The 20,115-nt window shown below is 46.5% G+C and overlaps 1 protein-coding gene across 1 annotated transcript in view; it reads left to right on the top strand.

Annotated features, from left to right (window-relative positions):
- LOC135103897 (dipeptidase 1-like) overlaps positions 1-20,115 on the top strand; it is a 195,132-nt gene that overhangs the window by 133,888 nt on the left and 41,129 nt on the right. The window contains exon 9 of the mRNA XM_064010825.1: positions 18,374-18,550. Coding sequence (XP_063866895.1) covers positions 18,374-18,550 — 177 coding nt within the window. The remainder of the gene's footprint in view (positions 1-18,373; positions 18,551-20,115) is intronic.

Here is a 20,115-nt window from a genome sequence, read left to right as displayed (position 1 = left end):
GCTGTGGCCTTGTGTGGCAGCGGTGTCGTTTGTCTGCATGGCTGTGGAGGAGGAGGGAGGGAGGGAGGGAGGGAGGGGGGCGAAAGTGGACATGAATGGGAAGGGGAAGGAAGGGATAGTGGAGTGATAGTTCGCCAAAAATAGAAATGACAAGACAACGATTTTCTCTCTCTCTCTCTCTCTCTCTCTCTCTCTCTCTCTCGTCTCTCTCTCTCTCTCTCTCTCTCTCTCTCTTTCAATGATAGGCATTTTTTTTTTTTTTTCGCGCGCGTCGTGTCGAGTTTGGTGGCGTCGATTTGGGTGTTCGTGGAATGGGTGGATGAGCACCTGGCGTCAAGTGGATGATTGATTGACGAGAGGCACGAGTTTTTGATCAGCGCGGAGGAGGAGGAGGAGGGGGAAGGAGGGAAGGCTGTGGTGGTGGTGGCAGGAGAGGAGGGGGAGGACAAGAGGCGATGCACAGCGAAAAATGCGAGACGAGTGGTGAGAGAGAAGTGAGAGGCATGAAAGGATCCTTTGATATGCACCGCAGCCTTTATGTTCCCGAGCTGTGCAGCGCAAGAACTATCAAGGAAGCGGCGATTTTTCCTGTTGTGATGACTCTTGAGGGTTAGGAAGGTGGCGAAGCTGCACGAGCATCACAAATGTAATGAATGCAGGCTCAGATGCAGATACAGGTGAGGCGCAGGGAGGCAGGTATGCAGGTGGAAAGCGTACGTACAAAGAACACAGCTGCTTTTTGTTTCAACCTATTACCTTCCTTCCTGAAAGACTGATTGGCCTTCAGCAAGGAGAGACGGGGCTTCTTACATGCTGGCTCTTCTGTACAATGTTAGCGTTATTCCCAGCGATTCGTAGTACTGGATTCATAAGCATTTGTCACCTAACTGGGTGAGGCAGCTGCTTCTAGGTATTCCGCCCTATAATGAAGTCAGATGACGGTTCTCCTCCCTTTGTTGGCGAGCCCTCCTGGGAATGCCGACACGTGGAAGAGCGGAGCGTCACTACCTATTCAACCTGACAAAGATTTTTTCTTCCTCCTCTAAACACTGACGAAGACGTCCTGTGTTCATTCTAACAAGAAAGTTTTCACATAGAGCTATAATATGAATACATACGAGGGACATTATTATCCTCTTTGTTTTGCCTCCAGCCTTTTGTCGCTCTTGCTTGCGAGGAAGTGACAGCAGCTCCCACCCTGGCTCACCTGCCACTGTACGGAACGGAATGATGCATGGCTGGCCCGGTGACTCTCATACAGGTATTCAGGTGTTGCCAATAGACAGGTACATACAGGTCAAGGTGCTGCGCCTTAGACGTGTATCGTGACCTCTCCGGCCGAGGTGTCTGCAGCAACAGCAGCAGCAGCAACAGTAAATGTTGCAGCAAAGTGCTTGGAATAAGCCTTTTGCTTAATTACCTGAAAATTACTTGAAATAAATGTTGTTTCGTGGCGCGAGGTGCGAATCACAATGCAATATTGTAATTACGTTGTCCGTATGTTCACTTTGCATTCACTTAATGAGACTTTAGGCGAGACAGAATTGGCGGTGCTGCGCTCGTTGTCTTGCCCGTAATGTGTGAAAATATTGTCTGGCAGAGATCACACAGGGAACTGGAAGTGTTCTGCTCCTGCATCCACCCCTCCTAATCTCTCTCTCTCTCTCTCTCTCTCTCTCTCTCTCATCTCTCTCTCTCCTCTCTCTCTCTCCTCTCTCTCTCGTCTCTCTCTCTCTCTCTCTCTCTCTCTTTCTCTGTGTGTGTGTGTGTGTGTGTGTGTGTGTGTGTGTGTGTGTGTGTGTGTGTGTGTGTGTGTTGTGTGTGTGTGTGTGTGTGTGTGTGTGTGTGTGTGCGTCCGTGTTCAAGTTCACAACACAGCACATGGTTACATAACTTAAAGGTACATGCTCCTCTCCCTTTTCCCTCTCTCCCTCACACACACCCGTTCCCACTCCCCTCCTTCGTATCCTCTCCTTCTCTCCCTTCCTCAGGCTGTCGGTGGGTTGCATCGTAGTCGCCTCATTAATGACGCAAGTTTTCTCCGCCTTTTAGCTGAACCCGAGGGGAAAAATAGACTGACTGGAGTGACCGCACTGCAGCCCGCCCATTTTTCCGGTCGTTTTATGGGCCAGGCAAGGGAGGGTGTCGCTGCCTAACGGGGCTGTGCTGTCCTTGCTGAAACGTGGGGCAAAGTTGTGTTTTGTGACTATTTGGATCGTTGGTGTGTGTGTGTGTGTGTGTGTGTGTGTGTCCAGCCTCAATACCAATACCGTGTACTACAAAATGCAGAGACGTGGTATAACTTTCCTACATGCGCTTCTTTCTCCTCCCACTCCAAGATGCTCAAGTCACACCCTCGCTGCCTTCCAGTCATCTTGGTTCTAAAAATATCAGTTTTTTTCTTGGGGAGCACAGCTAGAGGTGGAGGAAGACAGGGTCGAAGAAGACTGGTGAAGGGCATTGCATACAGGAGCCGATGCGTAGGTGTTACAAATATAGCTCCGTCTGGCAAAAATATTGCCGCTAAATTGACTTGCTCTTCGCATCTCTTTCGCTTTCTTCAGTGACTTGGCGACAACATTGCGATGGAAGTGCCTCGAGTTTTTTTATGCTTTAAAAAAAAAATGCAAATAAGTTTAGGGGACGGACTTCAGTCTCTTCCCCCTCGCATGTTCCCCAGTAGAAGTGGTACGGGGCGGCACTTCCTTCATAATCTTTTTCCATCACAACCCAGTTCCACCTTCTTGTCTCCTCCCACGGCCTTACTGCAGGAGTATTGTGCAGAAATGAGTTATGTTCGCCCCTTCCTGCCTTGTGGAGATGGAGCGCCGAGTGTGTTTGAAATAGATGCCAATACGTGATGGCCTAAGAGATGCGTATGGATACATCATGCCTCGTGCAGTGTATTGCTTGTTTATAAGATGCAGCAACCCACTGAGGAAGACTTTGCCAAGCACTGAGTCTGCACCCTGAAGACCCTTGATGTGGAGGAAGACTGACAAAGGAGACATAGAGTGACAGCTCGCCAAGAGGAGGGAGCACTTGTTTTGAAGTATTGATACTAATGACAAGAATATTGATAAAAAGGACGAAAGAAACAAAGCAGGCAGGCACACAGGGACAGACCACCACTTGTCCCCAGTCGCCACCACGCCAGCACCTCACTCCCATATGGAAATTAATAAATTAATAAATTCTACAATACTCATAAAGAGAGAGAGAGAGAGAGAGAGAGAGAGAGAGAGAGAGAGAGAGAGAGAGAGAGAGAGAGAGAGAGAGAGAGAGAGAGAGAGAGAATGATTTATTGACATAGTTTTATGATTAAAAAAAAAAAAAGCTCACATACAATTGTAACAAAACTCCACGGACAAGTGAATCACTGTAGTCCACATTAATATCAAGTCTCTTTTTTAGACATTTCAATCTGAAAACTCCCATGAATTTATGAGTTACTTATATACGCAAAGTACATCATATCATGTAACACAGCACATCATTTGTAAAGTTAGAAGAGGTCCTCCACTGTGTGGGAAGCATACCTGTGCCTGTACACACATTCATGCAGCATTCGTGCATCATTCCATCCTTCTGGCTGAAATCGTGGCTTCCTTTATCGTGTATTAACCGAAAGATTATGTTTTACTTTTGGTTCTCCACTTAAAATGAAAGCTACACACAAGAAATGGCCATTAGAAACGTTTCAGTTCGCCAGCGAGCAAGGCGGGCCCAGACTTGTAAGGCGCTCCCAGGCAACACGAAAAGAAAAGAAAGCAGATTCTACCAAACATTCCGTCCTGATTTATATACACACAATAAATTTCAAGCGCGAATCTTTACGAGTTTCTTCGCTTCCTTAATTGCTAACTCGACTTCTTCTCTTTGGAAGTTTAAAGAGCATGTATTTGCTCTCCGTTGGTCGTGATTTACATGCGTGGACTGATGAAGCAACGACCGTCCAGCCCCGCGTGGGTCTTGGTAGGGAAGCCGCCCTGCAAACTTCTCTGTATCGTCTCATACTTACGCCGCACATTGATGCACACAACACACAGACGACTTGACAGAGAGACAGTGGGTCATCAGCAGGTGGTAGGTGGATGAGAGAGTGAATGAACGAGGTGGTGAATGGACGAGTACGTAAGTAGGTGAACGAGGAGATGGGTGGACAAGGTCATGAGTGGACGAAGTTGTAGATGGACAAGGGAGTGAATGGACAAGGTGGAGGATGGACGAGGTGGTGGGTGGACAAGGAAATTAATGGACGAGGTGTTGGATGGACTAAGTTATAGATGGACAAGGGAGTGGATGGACAAGGTGGTGGGTGGACGAGGCGGTGGATGGATGAGGCGCTGGATGGTTGACCAGGTGGTGGGAGAAAAAAGTTTAGCTGGATAAGGAAGTGAATGGAGAAGGTAATGGGTTGACGAGTAAATAGGTGGACGAGGTGCTAGGCGTGGGTACCAGTGGCCGTGGGTGACAGTGAGCGCGTGAGGCAGTGGGGTGGTCAGCCTGAAGCGACGCACACACACCATGTTGTGAAGGACTTTGACATTCAAGACATTCTCTCTCTCTCTCTCTCTCTCTCTCTCTCTCTCTCTCTCTCTCTCTCTCTCTCTCTCTCTCTCTCTCTCTCTCTCTCTGTACTTATCCCTGTATCTATCTATCTATCTATCTATCTATCTGTCTTTTCCTTTCCCTCACTTAGTTCTTTATTCTTTCTTTTATTTATAACGTCCTCGTATTCTCTCCTTTTATTGTCTCTCTCTTTCTTTCCTCTTCCCTTTTCCACTCTCTCTATTTCCTGCCTTGATTCTTAACTTTCTTCCCGTGATTTTTCGGTTTCGTTTTTCCTTTTCTTTCTTTGGGTGCTTTCATCCTCTTACCGCCTTTGTGCCCCTCGTGTATATATATGTATATATATAGCAAGGCGGTGAGAAGCAGAGGACCAGGGCAGCGGGAGACAAGGAACAGAGAGTCATGGCGACACTGAAAACTCGTAAGGCACAAGAGGAGAGCGGCTATCAACCTAATGCAGTGTGAGTCATGACCTCCCTGAGTGCAGCGAGCGACGGTGGGATGCCTGTGTCAGGACTGGGAAGAGGATGTATATAGCCGGGGAAGGAAGAGTGTGAGAGAGATAAAGGGGCTTGACGTGCGTATGGTGGTGGTGGTGGTGGTGGTGGTGGCGGCCTTATCCTCATAACATGAAGCTGGTGCCTCGTGTGTGTGTGTGTGTGTGGCGCCTTAAATCAGTCAGTTTAATGGTCTCAAATGTGGGTGTAATTGGATTTTTGTGTCCTGCGCGTTAATTAATTACATTACGTACTCGGCCTGAAGATCAGTCAAGGTCACAAGTCTAGTAACACAGCACAACACACCACATCACTTCCACTTTGTCTAGAGTTTTTTCCTCATCAGTCTTAAGCCCTTTAATCTGCGAAGAATCTAACAATTATCAGGTACTTAAGAAGATTGTCGGTAGATCAGGGGACTTAACATTAAGGGAAAAACGCAAAATACAGTGGAGTGAGTGCAGCAGTTTACCGAGCTCCGACAACGACCTGGTATTTGTGTCTGGAAATAATGTATATCAGTTGCCGGATTTTTAACTCGAAAAAAAATGATAATGGATGAGATGTTTATGTTGAGAAAAAAAAAATAGATATATTCGTGTCGAGAAGGATAAATTATTACAGTATTAATATCAGATTGCGGAGCTCGATGCAACGTTCGTGTCAGGAATATTCAGCGATCTTGTAAGGTATTCCATGATTTGTAAACTTCATACGGTCAACGGACGGACAGGCGCTTCTGAGATCTTGACTTGTTGTGGAGGAACAGCATCATCCGTCATGAGACTCGCCTCAACAAACATGATTTTTCCTATTGAAAGATAGATGCGGAAAGAAGCCAAGAAGTCACGTCGTAAAATGATAAAATGATACAGAATAAAAATACAAAGCAGTGCGAAGAAGATTGGTTCTGTTCATCGCAAATAAGTCAATGCATAAAATATAGAAGACATCTCACTCCCAAGGATATAACCAAAGGCAGGAGAGAAACAACCTTTTCGTCTCTCACAATCTGATAGAAAACAGGACCTTGAATTCATAGATCGGAAATGAAAAGAAAAAAAAGGAAAAGAAATCAAAGTGTGTCACACGAGAACGGAGGACAGAAATAGAGGCTCTTCATCACGACAGACTAACTCAAGCCTCAATGGATATAAAACGTTCACGGCAGTAAAGCGCGGGGAGAATAAATATAAGAAAGGCCCAACAATAAAACGTTTGGAGAACAATGGAGAAGGAAGATCAATGACATTATGCAGATTTGGAAAAATAGAACCTTCTTCTTCCTGGGCGTTCCACACCCAGTCTTGTGCCTGGAGGATGAGGACGACGAGCAGGAGGAGGAGGAGAAGGAAGAGGAGGAGGAGCAATAAGAGAAACGTGGATGAAGGAAGCGTGGCGGTGACTGCGTGGAAATCTCATTTGTGTTCGTTGATATTGGCGTCACGAACATGCGAGCGTAAAAGGTGTTGTAAGTTTTAACAAGTGTGTGTGTGTGTGTGTGTGTGTGTGTGTGTGTGTGTGTGTGTGTGTGTGTGACGCCTAGAGCGGCTTTGTGCACCTGTCGCGGCCAGGGCGTCATGTGCACGATTTATTTTGAAAACTTTTTAAAAATTTACACTCTTATCTGTCTATATTTATGTATCTTTCTATTCTTATCCACCTATCTATCTATCTACCTGCCTATCTATCTGTCTGTCTTTCTATCTGCCTATATACCTATCTGTGTCTGTTGACTTCGCTGGTCTTCTAAATATTTACTTGACCTTTTCCAACTGTTAAGCCTCAGCGGGGGCCACGAGTGATTCGAGCCAAACTGTATTGCTGTTGTTTATTCTTTCGACCTCTCGATCTGGTATTTGATATCCGAGTTGGCAGCATTCGTCTTGTATTGCTAGTGACAGTTTGAGCTTCCACCCTAGTGTAAAAGTGTGTCAACGGGAGGGAGGCGACAACAGCCTCACCTCGAGAGCCTCGCAGGAATAACTCTCCTGGAAAAGGTTGAGTGAAAGGAAATGCATCTCTCAGCCACGTCAACTCAACTGCGTTCTGACCTATAATCCTTTCAGATGAGCCGCGAGTTTATGGAGAGAGAGAGAGAGAGAGAGAGAGAGAGAGAGAGAGAGAGAGAGAGAGAGAGAGAGAGCTATGGCTATGTAACAGAGGCATCATAGTTACGCTCTCTCACTAAAAGAAAATTGCTGTCAAACATACAGACAAATAAACAAACAAACAAACAAACAAACAAACAAACAAAGCAATCTCAGCTATAGTCCAGCACAAGATCAGACAACACATCAAAAAATATCAACAGGAAAACGAAACTTCGGCAAACTTCCTTCCCACAGAAAAGAAACATCGCTCCACTTTCTTGCCTACCACCACCACCACCACCACCACGACCACCACCAGCACAGCAAGGCACACACAGTGATATCCAGCAGGTCCAAGCAATAAATCCCTTCGAGAGACTAAATTCAGAGAGAGAGAGAGGTCAAGCTAGCGTGGGTGTACATTCATTGCAGCAACTCGTAGCGCTTGGTGTTCGCGTATATGTGCTCTGAGACTTGACTTTAGCGAAGGTGACTCATATACCTTCCAGTGCACAGGACCTGCCGGGTGTTGCAAGTGTAATACCCGTACGCTGTAATCTACTGTAAATGCGCCTCGTGTGTAGGTTAGGTGGGCTCGTAATCTAATGGTTGGGTGCCTTTGTTGTTTACTATTTCCATCAGCACTATCAGCAGTCATAAATATAGTCCACACCGGTAAAACAAAACTAGCACCTTTCCGTGTTTTCTCTATGTAGGCGCGATAGGCAATGTAATGCTTTGGTGCTCTTGTTATTTAGTTTCTCTTTCCGTTAACACTTCAGTAACCGTGAATACAAGTCGTTACTATAGAATGTCCTCCCCCGAACACCTCCACTGGTCTCTGCTTTATTTATAGGTTCAGGTCTCAGTCTAATGTTTGTATGTCTTCTTGGTTCACTGTCTTCATCAACACTACAAGTATCTATTATTCCACTCCACAGTGGTAAAATAATGTCGTCCAATTAAGGACATAAGAACATGGTGTCCGCTACAACAAGCCAGTGGTCCTACATGTGGCAATCCCATTGTGAAACCCACTTATCATTCTTAGCCATAAATTCATCTAGTCTGCTTGTACATAAAAGCTCTTCATTCCACACTGACAATGTGACTAGTAACTCTCCATTCATCTACTACGATTTGTGAACCAATTCCTTATTATCTGTTTTTATATCCAACCTTATCAAACTTGAACCCATTGAATACAGTTGTTTAAAAATTATCAAACCTTAGCATCTTCTCTGTATCACCCTTTTTATATCCCTTACACCGTTTAAATGCCTCCATCAAATCCCTTATCTTTCTTGATCTTTGCTCCTCGCTCCATGTCAAGACAACGCATTTCGGTCGTTTTATCGGCAACACCCCATCCAATCGGGTCAATCCTCTAATCTCGTTTGGTCATGAAGGAGGTTTAGATCATCATGCATTGCCAGGAACGCCAAGCACACAGGGCCAACCGCACACGTCATGCGCTGGTATAATAACATTCCATTACCAAAAATTATTCATGGCCGTGCATTATTCACTGTCATAAAACATGGCATTTTTTCTCTCTCTACATGAGTTTGATGTTTTATAAATTGCCCGTCAAATCAGCGGTTGTTGATTGTGTTATGAGAGAGAGAGAGAGAGAGAGAGAGAGAGAGAGAGAGAGAGAGAGAGAGAGAGAGAAGAGAGAGAGAGAGAGAGAGAGAGAGAGAGAGAGAGAGAGAGAGAGAGAGAGAGAGAGAGAGAGAGAGAGAGAGAGCATCACACACACATTAAAAATAGTAAAAATAAAAAAAAAATCCAGACATGACTAAGATGAAAAAAAAAATAATATGGAACAAGACGATAAAGAATGAACGGTCGAGAAACACTTACGCTTGTCTCACTAACACGTATTTACTGCAAACGTGAAGCGCCAACACTGAACTGAATGAGCTAAATTACGAGTCCTTGAAGAGGCGAGCGAGGAAATGAAGACCTGGAAACTGAACAAAGAAAAAAGAAATTAAAGAGAGAGAGAGAGAGAGAGAGAGAGAGAGAGAGAGAGAGAGAGAGAGAGAGAGAGAGAGAGAGAGAGAGAGAGAGATGAAAAGATATAAGCAATAAACATTTCAAGAAGAATCAGAGTTTTCACTAGGACAAAATATGTAGTTTCTTTCATGACGACTCAAAATTCACTAAAACGTTATGAATAAATGTCTGTAACAAGCAAGCACTGGGAACTCGATTTAGTGCAAGAGGAGCCGTGAGGAGAGAGAAACGCTGCTGAGCTGATGTGAAGGCGATGCAGGAAGAGGAAGAGTTAGCAGGATGGGGAGATAGATAAGGAAGAAGTGTGGACCGAAGGGAGTGAGGGAAAAGGGCTGGGGGATCTGAAATGAAGAAGGAAAGAGTTGAGCATAAGGAAAAAACGGAAGACAGAGGGGTGGAAGGAAGAGGAGTTACGGGAAGTGAAAGGAAAGAAAAGTGTATTTAGAGAGGGGAGAGGGAAGAAAGAGGTAATTGAGGGGAGTGGAGAGGGAAGGGAAGGAGAGGGAGCTGAGAGAAGTAGAGAGGGATGAACACAGTTGTACGCAGAGGGGAGGGAGGACGGAAGGGAGGTGAAAGAAATGGAGAGGAGAGGGGTAGGGTAAGGAAGTAAAGAAAAGGAAGAGGAAAGGAAAGGAGAGAGGAGCTGGAGGAAGCGGAGAGACCAGGAGAGAGGGAGGGAATTCAGGTAGGTAAGAGGGAAGAGGAGGGAAGGAGAGGCTGAGGCGTCGCGTTGGAGATAATGTAAAGACGACGTGAAGGCTGGAAAATAGAAAGGATATCGGTTGTCAGAGAGGAGGCGGTGACGTGATAGAGAGGCGGCGGTGACGTGATGGAGGGGCGGAAGTACAGCGGCCGTGGGGAGACGGAGGCGTGGAGATGAGGAAACGTATGGGATGTATGGAAATGAACGTGAAGACAGGTGTGGTGTGGGTGTGGGTAGGAGGAGGAGTGAGATGTGTCGTAGGATGGCTTGGGGATAAGGATAGAGAGGATGCATAGAAAGAATAGGACCGAGTGGGGATGAGCAGAGGGAGGGAGTATAGGGGAGGGGTCGCTAACGCACACATTTCACGCGACACTTGACACCCGGGCGAGCACAAACACCATTCCACAAACAGATGAAAAAGGAAAACATCACCAACAGCTGCGCCAAATTAAATAAAAACACGTGTAAAAAAAAAAAAACAGAAAAAACATTCTGACACACACACGTAATAATGATAATAATTATAATTATAATAATAATAATAATAATAATAATAATAATAATAATAATAATAATAATAACAATAATAATAGTAATAATAATAACAATAATGATAATAATAATAATAATAATAATAATAATAATGATAATAATAATAATAACAATAATAATAATAGTAGTAGTAGTAGTAGTAGTGGTAGTAGTAGTAGTAGTAGTGGTGGTAGTAGTAGTAGTAGTAGTAGTAGTAGTAGTAGTAGTAGTAGTAGTAGTAGCAGCAGCAGCAGCAGCAGCAGCAGCAGCAGCACCAGCAGCAGCAGCAGCAGCAGCAGCAGCAACAGCAGCACCAGTAGTAGTAGTAGTAGTAGTAGTAGTAGTAGTAGTAGTAGAAGTAATGGAAGTATTAGTATCACACACACACACACACACACACACACACACACAGATTCTGCATCAGCTACTGTGGAACTTAGAACAGCTAAAATTAATGATTTGGGTAGCTGCACTTAATGAGATAAAAGTGTGTGTGTGTGTGTGTGTGTGTGTGCATCATGGTTCGTTTGTTAGGGCAACGAGCGTGCAGGAGGAGCAGCGCTTGATAGATGCTGACACATGGGCGTGGAGAGACTGGAAGAGACGTGTCTTAGGTGGAGGAAAGGGTGGAGGAGCGTGTGACGGGTGAAGGAGAGGGTGGAGGGGGCGTGTGGTGGGTAGGGGTGGCCTGTGATGATGGGACGGAGTGTGGAGGAAGATAACTAGAATGATGGCGTTTATTGGTGTTCGTGGATGGAGGTGGAGCTTTGTGGAGCATGGTGAAGCTGGTAAGTTGACAGAATAGAGCAGGAATAATGAATATTCTTAATGTTCATGAAGGAGAGAGGAGGAGGAAGAGCAGGAGGAGGAGGAGGAGGAGGAGGAGGAGAAGGAGCAGAAGGGGTAGACGGAGGAGGAGGAGGAAGAAGTGTCTATAACGGTTGGATGAAGGTCTGGTGCAGGAAAGGTAAGAGGCGGAGGTGAGGGGCAGGAGGCGCTGGAGGAGGTGAGGCTCAGGGGAATTTTTCACTCAGGGGAAGAGAGGCTTGAGTGTAACTTAGTGCCTCGCTCGCCGGCTAACCTGCCACCAACTTTTTTTTTCCTTGGGTAGTCTTCGCACCTCATCACGACGCCAGGATGTTTACGAGGTCGTGCGAGGAGCGGGTGTGTGTGTATGTGTGTGTGTGTGTGTCGTGTGTGTGAGGGAGGGGTGTGTGTGTGTGTCGTGTGTGTGAGGGAGGGGTGTGTGTGTGTGTGTGTGTGTGTGTGTGTGTGTGTGTGTGTGTGCGTGCTTGCGTAAAGGACGGCGTGCTTGAGAGTCTGATTAATGAAGCCGTACTGTAATAAGCCAAGTGACCAGTTCTCTCCTTTATGAGCTAATTATTGCTATATCCACTCCAGTAACTTGTGCCACTCTAATATAAGCCTGTAGGCGTCTGTGGTGAGTTAGTGGTAGTGGTGTTGGTGGTGGTGGTGCTGCTGCTACTGCTGGAGGTGGTGAGGTACACGGCAGAAAACCAGACGCTGGGAAAACAATATGCCTCTTGTGTTGACCGAGACCACACACACACACACACACACACACACACACAAAAACACACACACGACAATAAACAATAAACAAATGGATTGCCTCACTGCAGCTTTCCACATTTATCATTTCTCTAAGAACTTGAAATTTCTGAATAACGATGTCATGGAAGAGGTGCCACGGTGTGTTTGCTCGCCGTGTTTCCATGACTAAAGCCTCTACCTGGTCGTTATGTCACGTGTAGTGTGCACTGATCGCCTGGTAACTAGTTCCTGGTCCCTGGTCACCGGAAGAGTGACAAGAGTGCCGTGCTGTTTTGCATACGTGCCACAGTGCTGCATGCATTAGCGCCTTGATGACGTGAATCAAAACCTCCTGCAGCCAAGATTCAAGGGCTTCAGCTGATACTGTAACCAAAAAGTTTCAATTTTTAGGGGAGCGCGATGTGATGGAAGAGAACCACTATTATTAGCTCTGAAAGTTTGGTCAGCAAAGCTTGCGTCGTCTCTCTCTCTCTCTCTCTCTCTCTCTCTCTCTCTCTCTCTCTCTCTCTCTCTCTCTCTCTCTCTCTCTCTCTCTCTCTCTCTCTCTCTCTCTCTCTCTCTCTCTCTCTCTTTCAACTTTTCCCACAAATGAGGTTCATCTGTCAAAACTGGATTTCATTTGTGTCCTGTCTTAGGCCCGAACCGCACGCCGCTGAGCCTCGCGCCTCGCCCCAGGCAGCTCGCCAGAACGGATGAGAAGCGATTTAGCTGCATCTGAATGGCACCTAATTACGACGGTGAAGTCTGGAGGTGGCCTGAGCCTGAACCTCGCCGACCACTTGCTTGCTGGGGCCCACACCAGGACTCCGACACGCGCATGGCTGGCAGTGTTGAATCATGGATATGAACCTGAGTTGAATGGAGGCGCCAAAGGGGGGACGTGAGCTAAATCTGAAACATGGAACGCTAATTGTCTTTCTTGATGAATGTCTTGCTGACGCTCAACTGGTCAAGGGAAGGCTGGCAGCCTGGAGGCCACAGCGGTCTCTGCGGCACAGAGGAAAGTCTGCACCCAACACAGATCAAAGGCCATGGAAATGGAGATGAGCTCAAAGGGAAAAGCTGTCCGTCACCTTTACCTGCCCCCTCACAGCGCTGCTGCCTTGGAAGTGCTCATTCACTCCCGGCCTTCACCCAGGCCCGCAATAGTCTTGACCTCCAGGGTGGCTCCCACCTCCTGAGTCATCGCCACCGACTTCCCTTGTGGAGGAGGAGGTCGAGTTTCTTTATTTGATGTCTTGCTCGTCGTCCTGATTTCTGCCGAGTCGCTGATGTTGACGCGGAATGCTGACCCAAATTTAAACTACTTCGAAAAACTTGTTGGCATAAAAATGCACAGAATTTCAAGTCTGTCTAAACATTTTGTGACTCCATCTTGCGACGCAACGAGGCAGGATGAACCATTGTCGGCAGCCTCCCTCCCTGCAGGCGAAGGGACCGGCAGCTGGACACCGTGGTCGGCCTCCTCACCCTGCTGATGGTCCATGTATGTGTCACGTGTAATACTTGTACATATAAGAAAATCCTCAGTGCATATCCAGTGCCTCTTCAGAGGTGAAGTGGTGCCGGGGCCTAGCCAGCCTGCCCAGGTGTAAATACTTGGCCAGGCCATCTAGCTACTTGTGGGAATTGAATGAAGGAAGGAAGAGGGGACGCAGGTCTCTAACTCGTGGAAGAACGACCATCGCCTACAACAACGATCGCCTGCCTCCCATTCCATCCCAGAGGAATGGTCACGTTCCGTTCCCTCCCATCCCTCTTCCGGCGAGCGATGGCTCAGGCAGCGATGGCCTCACGCCACATCGCTCCAGGTAACATTTCCAGATGGTTTTTACGTAATCCACCGTTTGAGAGACCTTGTCACGCGTGTCACCCATCGAAGAGCGACCTCCCAGGGGAAGCGGCAAGTGTTCCCATCCATTACTCGCTGTCCTCCGTCCCTGCCATCCGCCAGCCACCCCACCCCCCATCAGACGTCTGTCTTCCACCATCCGCTGCCACCCACCCGCCCTCCACCACCGTGACCTACCATGCACCGCCTGTCTCCTGCCTCGAACTTGCAGCGACCTTGCACCACTACATCGTGACAGGTCACCGAGAGATGTGTTGATTAGTGCTATACTGCCTTCTTCTTGACGTGTTGGGTGTGTGTTGTCTAGCCATGCTAGTTAAGCACACCACCATACATCACCACCACCACCACCACACCACTCCTTGACCTCGTTGCGTCTCCGTCGCCCGTAGCACCAAGACGACCCGCTGCGCCAGACATCGCTTCTGTGTGCTGATAAAACTTTCTCGTCACAGAGTTTTCAGTTCAAAGTTTCATTTTCAGGCTACGAGCAGGTTTGCAGGTCGTGTTGGTGCGATGCCGCCTCTCGCCGCCGCCTGGCACCTGTCGCAGGACCGCCTGACGTGGCTGTCAAGGCCTTGTCGGGAAAAGACACATGCCTGGAGGGTGTGAACGGCGGGGACACCAGACTGAGATGGCTGTCTGGCTTCGTCACTTGGCATGTCTGTCTGTTTGTCTGTACGTCTGTTCGTCACTCTGCACCTATTTGTGCTCAGAACTATTTCCAGAGTTTTGATTAAAGCAAGATCAGTCCCTCGAGGTCTGTCCACCGCCGCCGCCGCCGCCGCCGCCGCCCTCTCCGCCGCCACCGCCGCTCTGCAAGGTCATCATGTATCAGGCGGACTTTGTGGAGAATTTCGACTCCTTTCCAGTTAATCTTTTTTATCTTAATTCTGTCGTGTGTGCACTTGCCTTCGTGCTGCCAGCATGTAAATTTACCTCTATCTAAATGCTGGATCCTCAAAATTGTGAAGTCTTCCTGGTCACAATGAAGGCAAAGGACACTGAAAGAGCTCCGCTGCAGTTTCAACGTGGAAATCAATTGTCAGAGCCGAGTACAGAGGCGAGAAATTACAAGTCTGACCATCCAGCAGCTTGTGCTCTCCAGATGGTTGGTTGCACGTACTTGAGGGGACGGCGACTGACTGGACGTGATGAGACGTGCCCATCCCGCTCTCATTCCTCACATGCACGGGTGAGATGCATAGCTCGCTAGGACAGTTTGATCCTTTTATGTTGAGTCAGCTTACGCATATGAGAGAGAGAGAGAGAGAGAGAGAGAGAGAGAGAGAGAGAGAGAGAGAGAGAGAGAGAGAGAGAGTATTGAAATAAACAGGCGAGATAGGTATATATACACACATGACAATGAATGGGTATCCAAGAAACACACACACACACACACACACACACACACACACACACACACACACACACAGCGGCACTTGTGAGGTAATTCTGCACGACTTACAGGAACTGCCACGTGTAGGAGAGCGACTGCCACTGGTGGGCCTGATAGCTTCTTGCAGCTTTCCTTATTTTCTTATGGTCTTATGTTCTTATGACAGGAAAACAATTGCCGGTCTGTTGCCTGAGCCTCACAGCCTCACAGCAACCTCAGGGCCGCGGCGCCACAGTGAGGAGAGAAGAGTGAGCGAAGCCTCATCAAGGTGGAGCAGAGCGGCAAATCTTCCCGCGGGCTGGCCGCGATGGGACGCCGCTAATTAGCAATCTGTAGCAATACCTCGAAAATTAATCAAGATTATGAAAAGAAGATTATATTTTATTTCTCTTGCGGGGAAGAAACATTTACCGCCTGATTAATTTTGCTGCAGCCACCTCGTCCTTAGTAGGAACGGAAGTGGTCGATGAGTGATTGACAATGGCGTTAAGAGTTGCCACAGGCCGCCGGACGGGCGCATCATGTGCTGTCCTGTGCTGTCTTGTGCTACACTCAACACAGAAGGAACTATGGTATTGAGGTCAAGACATATGGAAGTCACATATCTAGAAAAGAATCATCATTGTGTTTGTGCAGGACCTATATTTTGAAACGCTTTGTTTCTCATATGGAACAAAGAAATTACCACAGTGGTTTGTCAGGTTCTCATAGACATTTTTCTTAATGATGATGCAGAATCCTTACCATACTGTCATTATAAGCATGAATAAAACACCATTTGCAAATCCCAGTAACTTCCAATAGAGCATATTGAAAGCAGTCGAGATAAAATTCTGGAAGATATGAGAATATGGTGCCAGTGCATTATCGTGGCAGGGAAGACGAAGACAACAGTGAAACAAATAGTATTAGGTCCAGGATATAACCCTGGAGTTGAAGATGAATTGGGACCATCTTTTCTCTCTCTCTCTCTCTCTCTCTCTCTCTCTCTCTCTCTCTCTCTCTCTCTCTCTCTCTCTCTCTCTCTCTCTCTCCTAGCACAGAGCATTATTGTGGATCTGTTCACATTAACATGACGAATAACATGCCCATTCCCCTCCACACCCCCACCGACTCGCCTCTAATCACATGCCTTCTCCTTTAGACGCCCACCAATCACAGGAATGAGGACGATGAAAGGATAGAGGATCGGAATAGCTAACGAGAGAGAGAGAGAGAGAGAGAGAGAGAGAGAGAGAGAGAGAGAGAGAGAGAGAGAGAGAGAGAGAGAGAGAGAGAGTTAATAATGACCATAATGCTGCACAATAGTGAATATAATTTTCTGATGAAGACGTGGGCGATAGTGTGTTCCCTGGTTTACAGTCACTTGGTACTGGGGCTGATGGTACTCAAGTCATATATTCGTATGCTTGCCAATAGAGGGCGGTGCTACTCACTCTAACAACACGTGATGGTGCCGGAAACACCTGTCTGATGTTCCATTATTCGGCTGTGGGTTTCTCGTCTTTATACAGCGAACAAGCTGAGTAATCGCTTCAAAAGTGAGACCATTAGTCATTGTGGCGGCAGGTGAGCAACACACGTACCTTGCAGTGGGCAGGAAAGGAAAACAATTTCTTCTCTTAAGCCTCGACCGCCACTGAAAGCAGAGGTCAGGTGGCATTGCGCTGTTTATGAAGAACTGTTGCTTTGACGCATTAATGGACCAAGACACAGAGGTATGGGGAGTGACGGCTTCCCCCGCCCTCCTCCACCTTGTTTGGCGGCAAGCACCTCCTGGGTAATAGTTTTTATTCCCTTCTATCTGACTCTTCTCGCTGGAAACTCAAAGGAATTAATTGCCAAAGCCGAGATCGACATTAGGGATTAACGAGAATGTTTATGTGGACATATTGCACAGGAAGTTCAGTTGCAGAAAAAAAAGTAATTGCTTCGATTATTAGGGAAGCAGTGGACCGCACCAGTTAGACCATCAGGGTGACTGTGTGTGTGTGTGTGTATGTGTGTGTGTGTGTGTGTGTGAACAGATAAGGATATAGGAAGAAATATATCTAGTCGATGTAGAGTAAGAATTCAGTCCTCCGTCGGATGCCAGCCATCGGAGTGAGATAAGGTCCTCACTGTATTTACGAGTCGGGATAAGAATTTAATGTATCGCTTCACCTTACGACCCGAGTTCCCAGAGACTCCCTCGCGTGTGACGGTGGCGGCGGCGGCGGCGGCAGAGGGAGGGAGGGAGGGAGGGAGGGAGTGCAGTGATAAAATGCATCTCATACCGTATCATCATCATCATTTTTATTGTACACCTTATCCTTTTCCTCTTCCTCCTTTTCCTTCTCCTCCTCCTCCTCCTCCTCCTCCTCCTCCTCCTCCTCCTCCTCTTCCTCCTGTTCCTCCTCCTCCTCCTCCTCCTCCTCCTCCTCCTCCTCCTCCTCCTCCTCTTCTGTTTAACCTTGTGTAGCAAGGGAGACTGTGCTCCTGTCCTTCCCGTATTATACAACACACACACACACACACACACACACACGTTCAATGAATTATTAATCTATGTATGACAGGTTGATGTAAGCGGCGGACAACAAATAACCTTCCTTGCCATAACGAAGTGTCACTCACCTGTAAAACTAAGTGCTTATTAAACAGTGAGGGATGTCCAATTACTGCCAGCGTGTTTCAGTCCCGCGACCCTTAGTGGAGATCTGTGATCGGGACGCAGTGCCTCTGTTATTATTATTATTATTAATGTTAGTGTAGCGGCACCGGTAACGGCGGAACTAGTAGCAGCACCAGCAACAGCAGCAGCAGTAGTACTACTAGTAGTAGTAGTAGTAGTAGTAGTAGTAGTAGTAGTAGTAGTAGTAGTTTCAAGACACTTATCCTTTAATTTTGACCACCGCTTTTTGCTCTGTTCGGGGGCCGGCACCTCAGTGGGCCTATTCTTATTGCAATTTTGTTGCCCTTGGCCGATTTCCCTCCTACATAAAAAAAAAAAAAAAGTAGTAGTAGTAGTAGTAGTAGTAGTAGTAGTAGTAGGAATAACAGTATCAGTAGTAGTAGTAGTAGTAGTAGTAAGAAGAGGAGGAGACATGATAAGTGAGTCCTCATCGTGGCGTCCTTCCCCTGCAGGAGCTAGTGCGGGAGATGAACCGCCTGGGACTGATGGTGGACCTGTCACACGCCTCGGCCAGAACGGCGCGGGACGTGCTCGCCACCACCCGCGCCCCAGTCATCTTCTCCCACTCGGCGGCACGCGCACTCTGCGGCATCGAAAGGAACGTCCCTGACGATGTGCTCAGCTCTCTGGTCAGTGTGTGTGTGTGTGTGTGTGTGTGAATAGAATAGAATATAATAGAATATATTTACTTGCTCAGATTTTACAAAGTGTGTGAGTAATCTTTGTTGTGTAGCGTGCTGTTTTCTTTCTTTTTTTTTTCCTCTTGTTTTACTCTTATGTTTTGTTGTTATTGTCGAGTTGGCTGGTCTTAACTCCACTACGAAAGCCGAGGGTTAGTCAAAAAAGAAAGAAAAAATGTGTTCGTGGTCTCGTGATAACTGCAAAATAATGTAAGTAAATATGTAAATGGTTAAACAAATAAAGGATAGTTTTGATGCAGTTAGACGAGGGAAAGAGCGACACAATGCATGGCTCTCTTTCTGGAAGTGTTACTGGAGCATCGTGAGGGGGTATGGGAGGAGTGCTGGGCTAAGCGTAGCCAAGGAGCGTGTCCAGGTACAAGGCTACGTGAAGGAGGCAGGGTTGCGTCAGCCGCTGAAGACAATAACAGCGACTAAGCAGGTACACCAGTAGGAGATGGAAGCTCTGGCTGAACAAGAGGGATGACAGTTCGGGGGGCAGCTTCGAGGTACCACTAGTATTGCTGCACCGCCAGGGCCTGGAAAGGTGGCTGTGTTGGAATACACTACAATACTGAGTAGGTAATGTTTTCTCCACGGGAGTAGAGTAGAGTAGGTAATGTTTTCTCCACGCTGCTGTGTAGGTGTACAGCGGCCAGTGGGAAGGGAGGCAGAATGGTGGTACTCAGGGCCCGGGAGGACTGCATGATTCTGGTGCAGCTTCACCACCGTAAATATTTAGAGGAACATTATTTGCCGACACGAAAGTCAAGTGTAAATATCAACCTCGAGCAAACGTCAGCCATCATACCGGGAATTAAAACGACCAGGAACGTGGACTGATATTTCCGCCGTGACATCTGCGCTGGAAAGATTATTGTTCGGGAAAATATTCTTGTAAAAAGTATCAGTGGGAAGTATTAGCATGCGTGCTTGGCAGCAAATATGTAGATTGGTGAGCATCACGTCTCCAAAAAAGAGAGGCACAGCCAGATAAAAGCACCAGCATAATTAGAGTGCAGGTTTAAAAAAAAAAAAAAACATATTGCTTATGGAATATTAAACATGACATTAACAGTAACTCAGCCGTAAAGGCCTCGCTGATATATATATATATATATATATATATATATATATATATATATATATATATATATATATATATATATATATATATATATATATATATATATATATATATATATATATATATATATATATATATATATATATATATATATATATATATATATATATATATATATATATATATATATATATATATATATATATATATATACAAACACACGTGTGTGTGTGTGTGTGTGTGTGTGTGTGTGTGGAGTACCCGCGTGGGCTTCATAGTCTGGCCGAAGCATCAGCAAATAATTGGATAAAGAATATACACCATTAAAGTAATTAATGCTTTTGTTAAATTTATTGCCTCAAAAACATGACGTGATATGAGAGAGAGAGAGAGAGAGAGAGAGAGAGAGAGAGAGAGAGAGAGAGAG

This window comes from Scylla paramamosain, chromosome 9 (assembly GCF_035594125.1).
Source record: "Scylla paramamosain isolate STU-SP2022 chromosome 9, ASM3559412v1, whole genome shotgun sequence".
NCBI lineage: Eukaryota > Metazoa > Arthropoda > Malacostraca > Decapoda > Portunidae > Scylla > Scylla paramamosain.
Note: the sequence above shows the minus strand (reverse complement) of the source record. Positions and strands in the feature narration are given on the sequence as shown.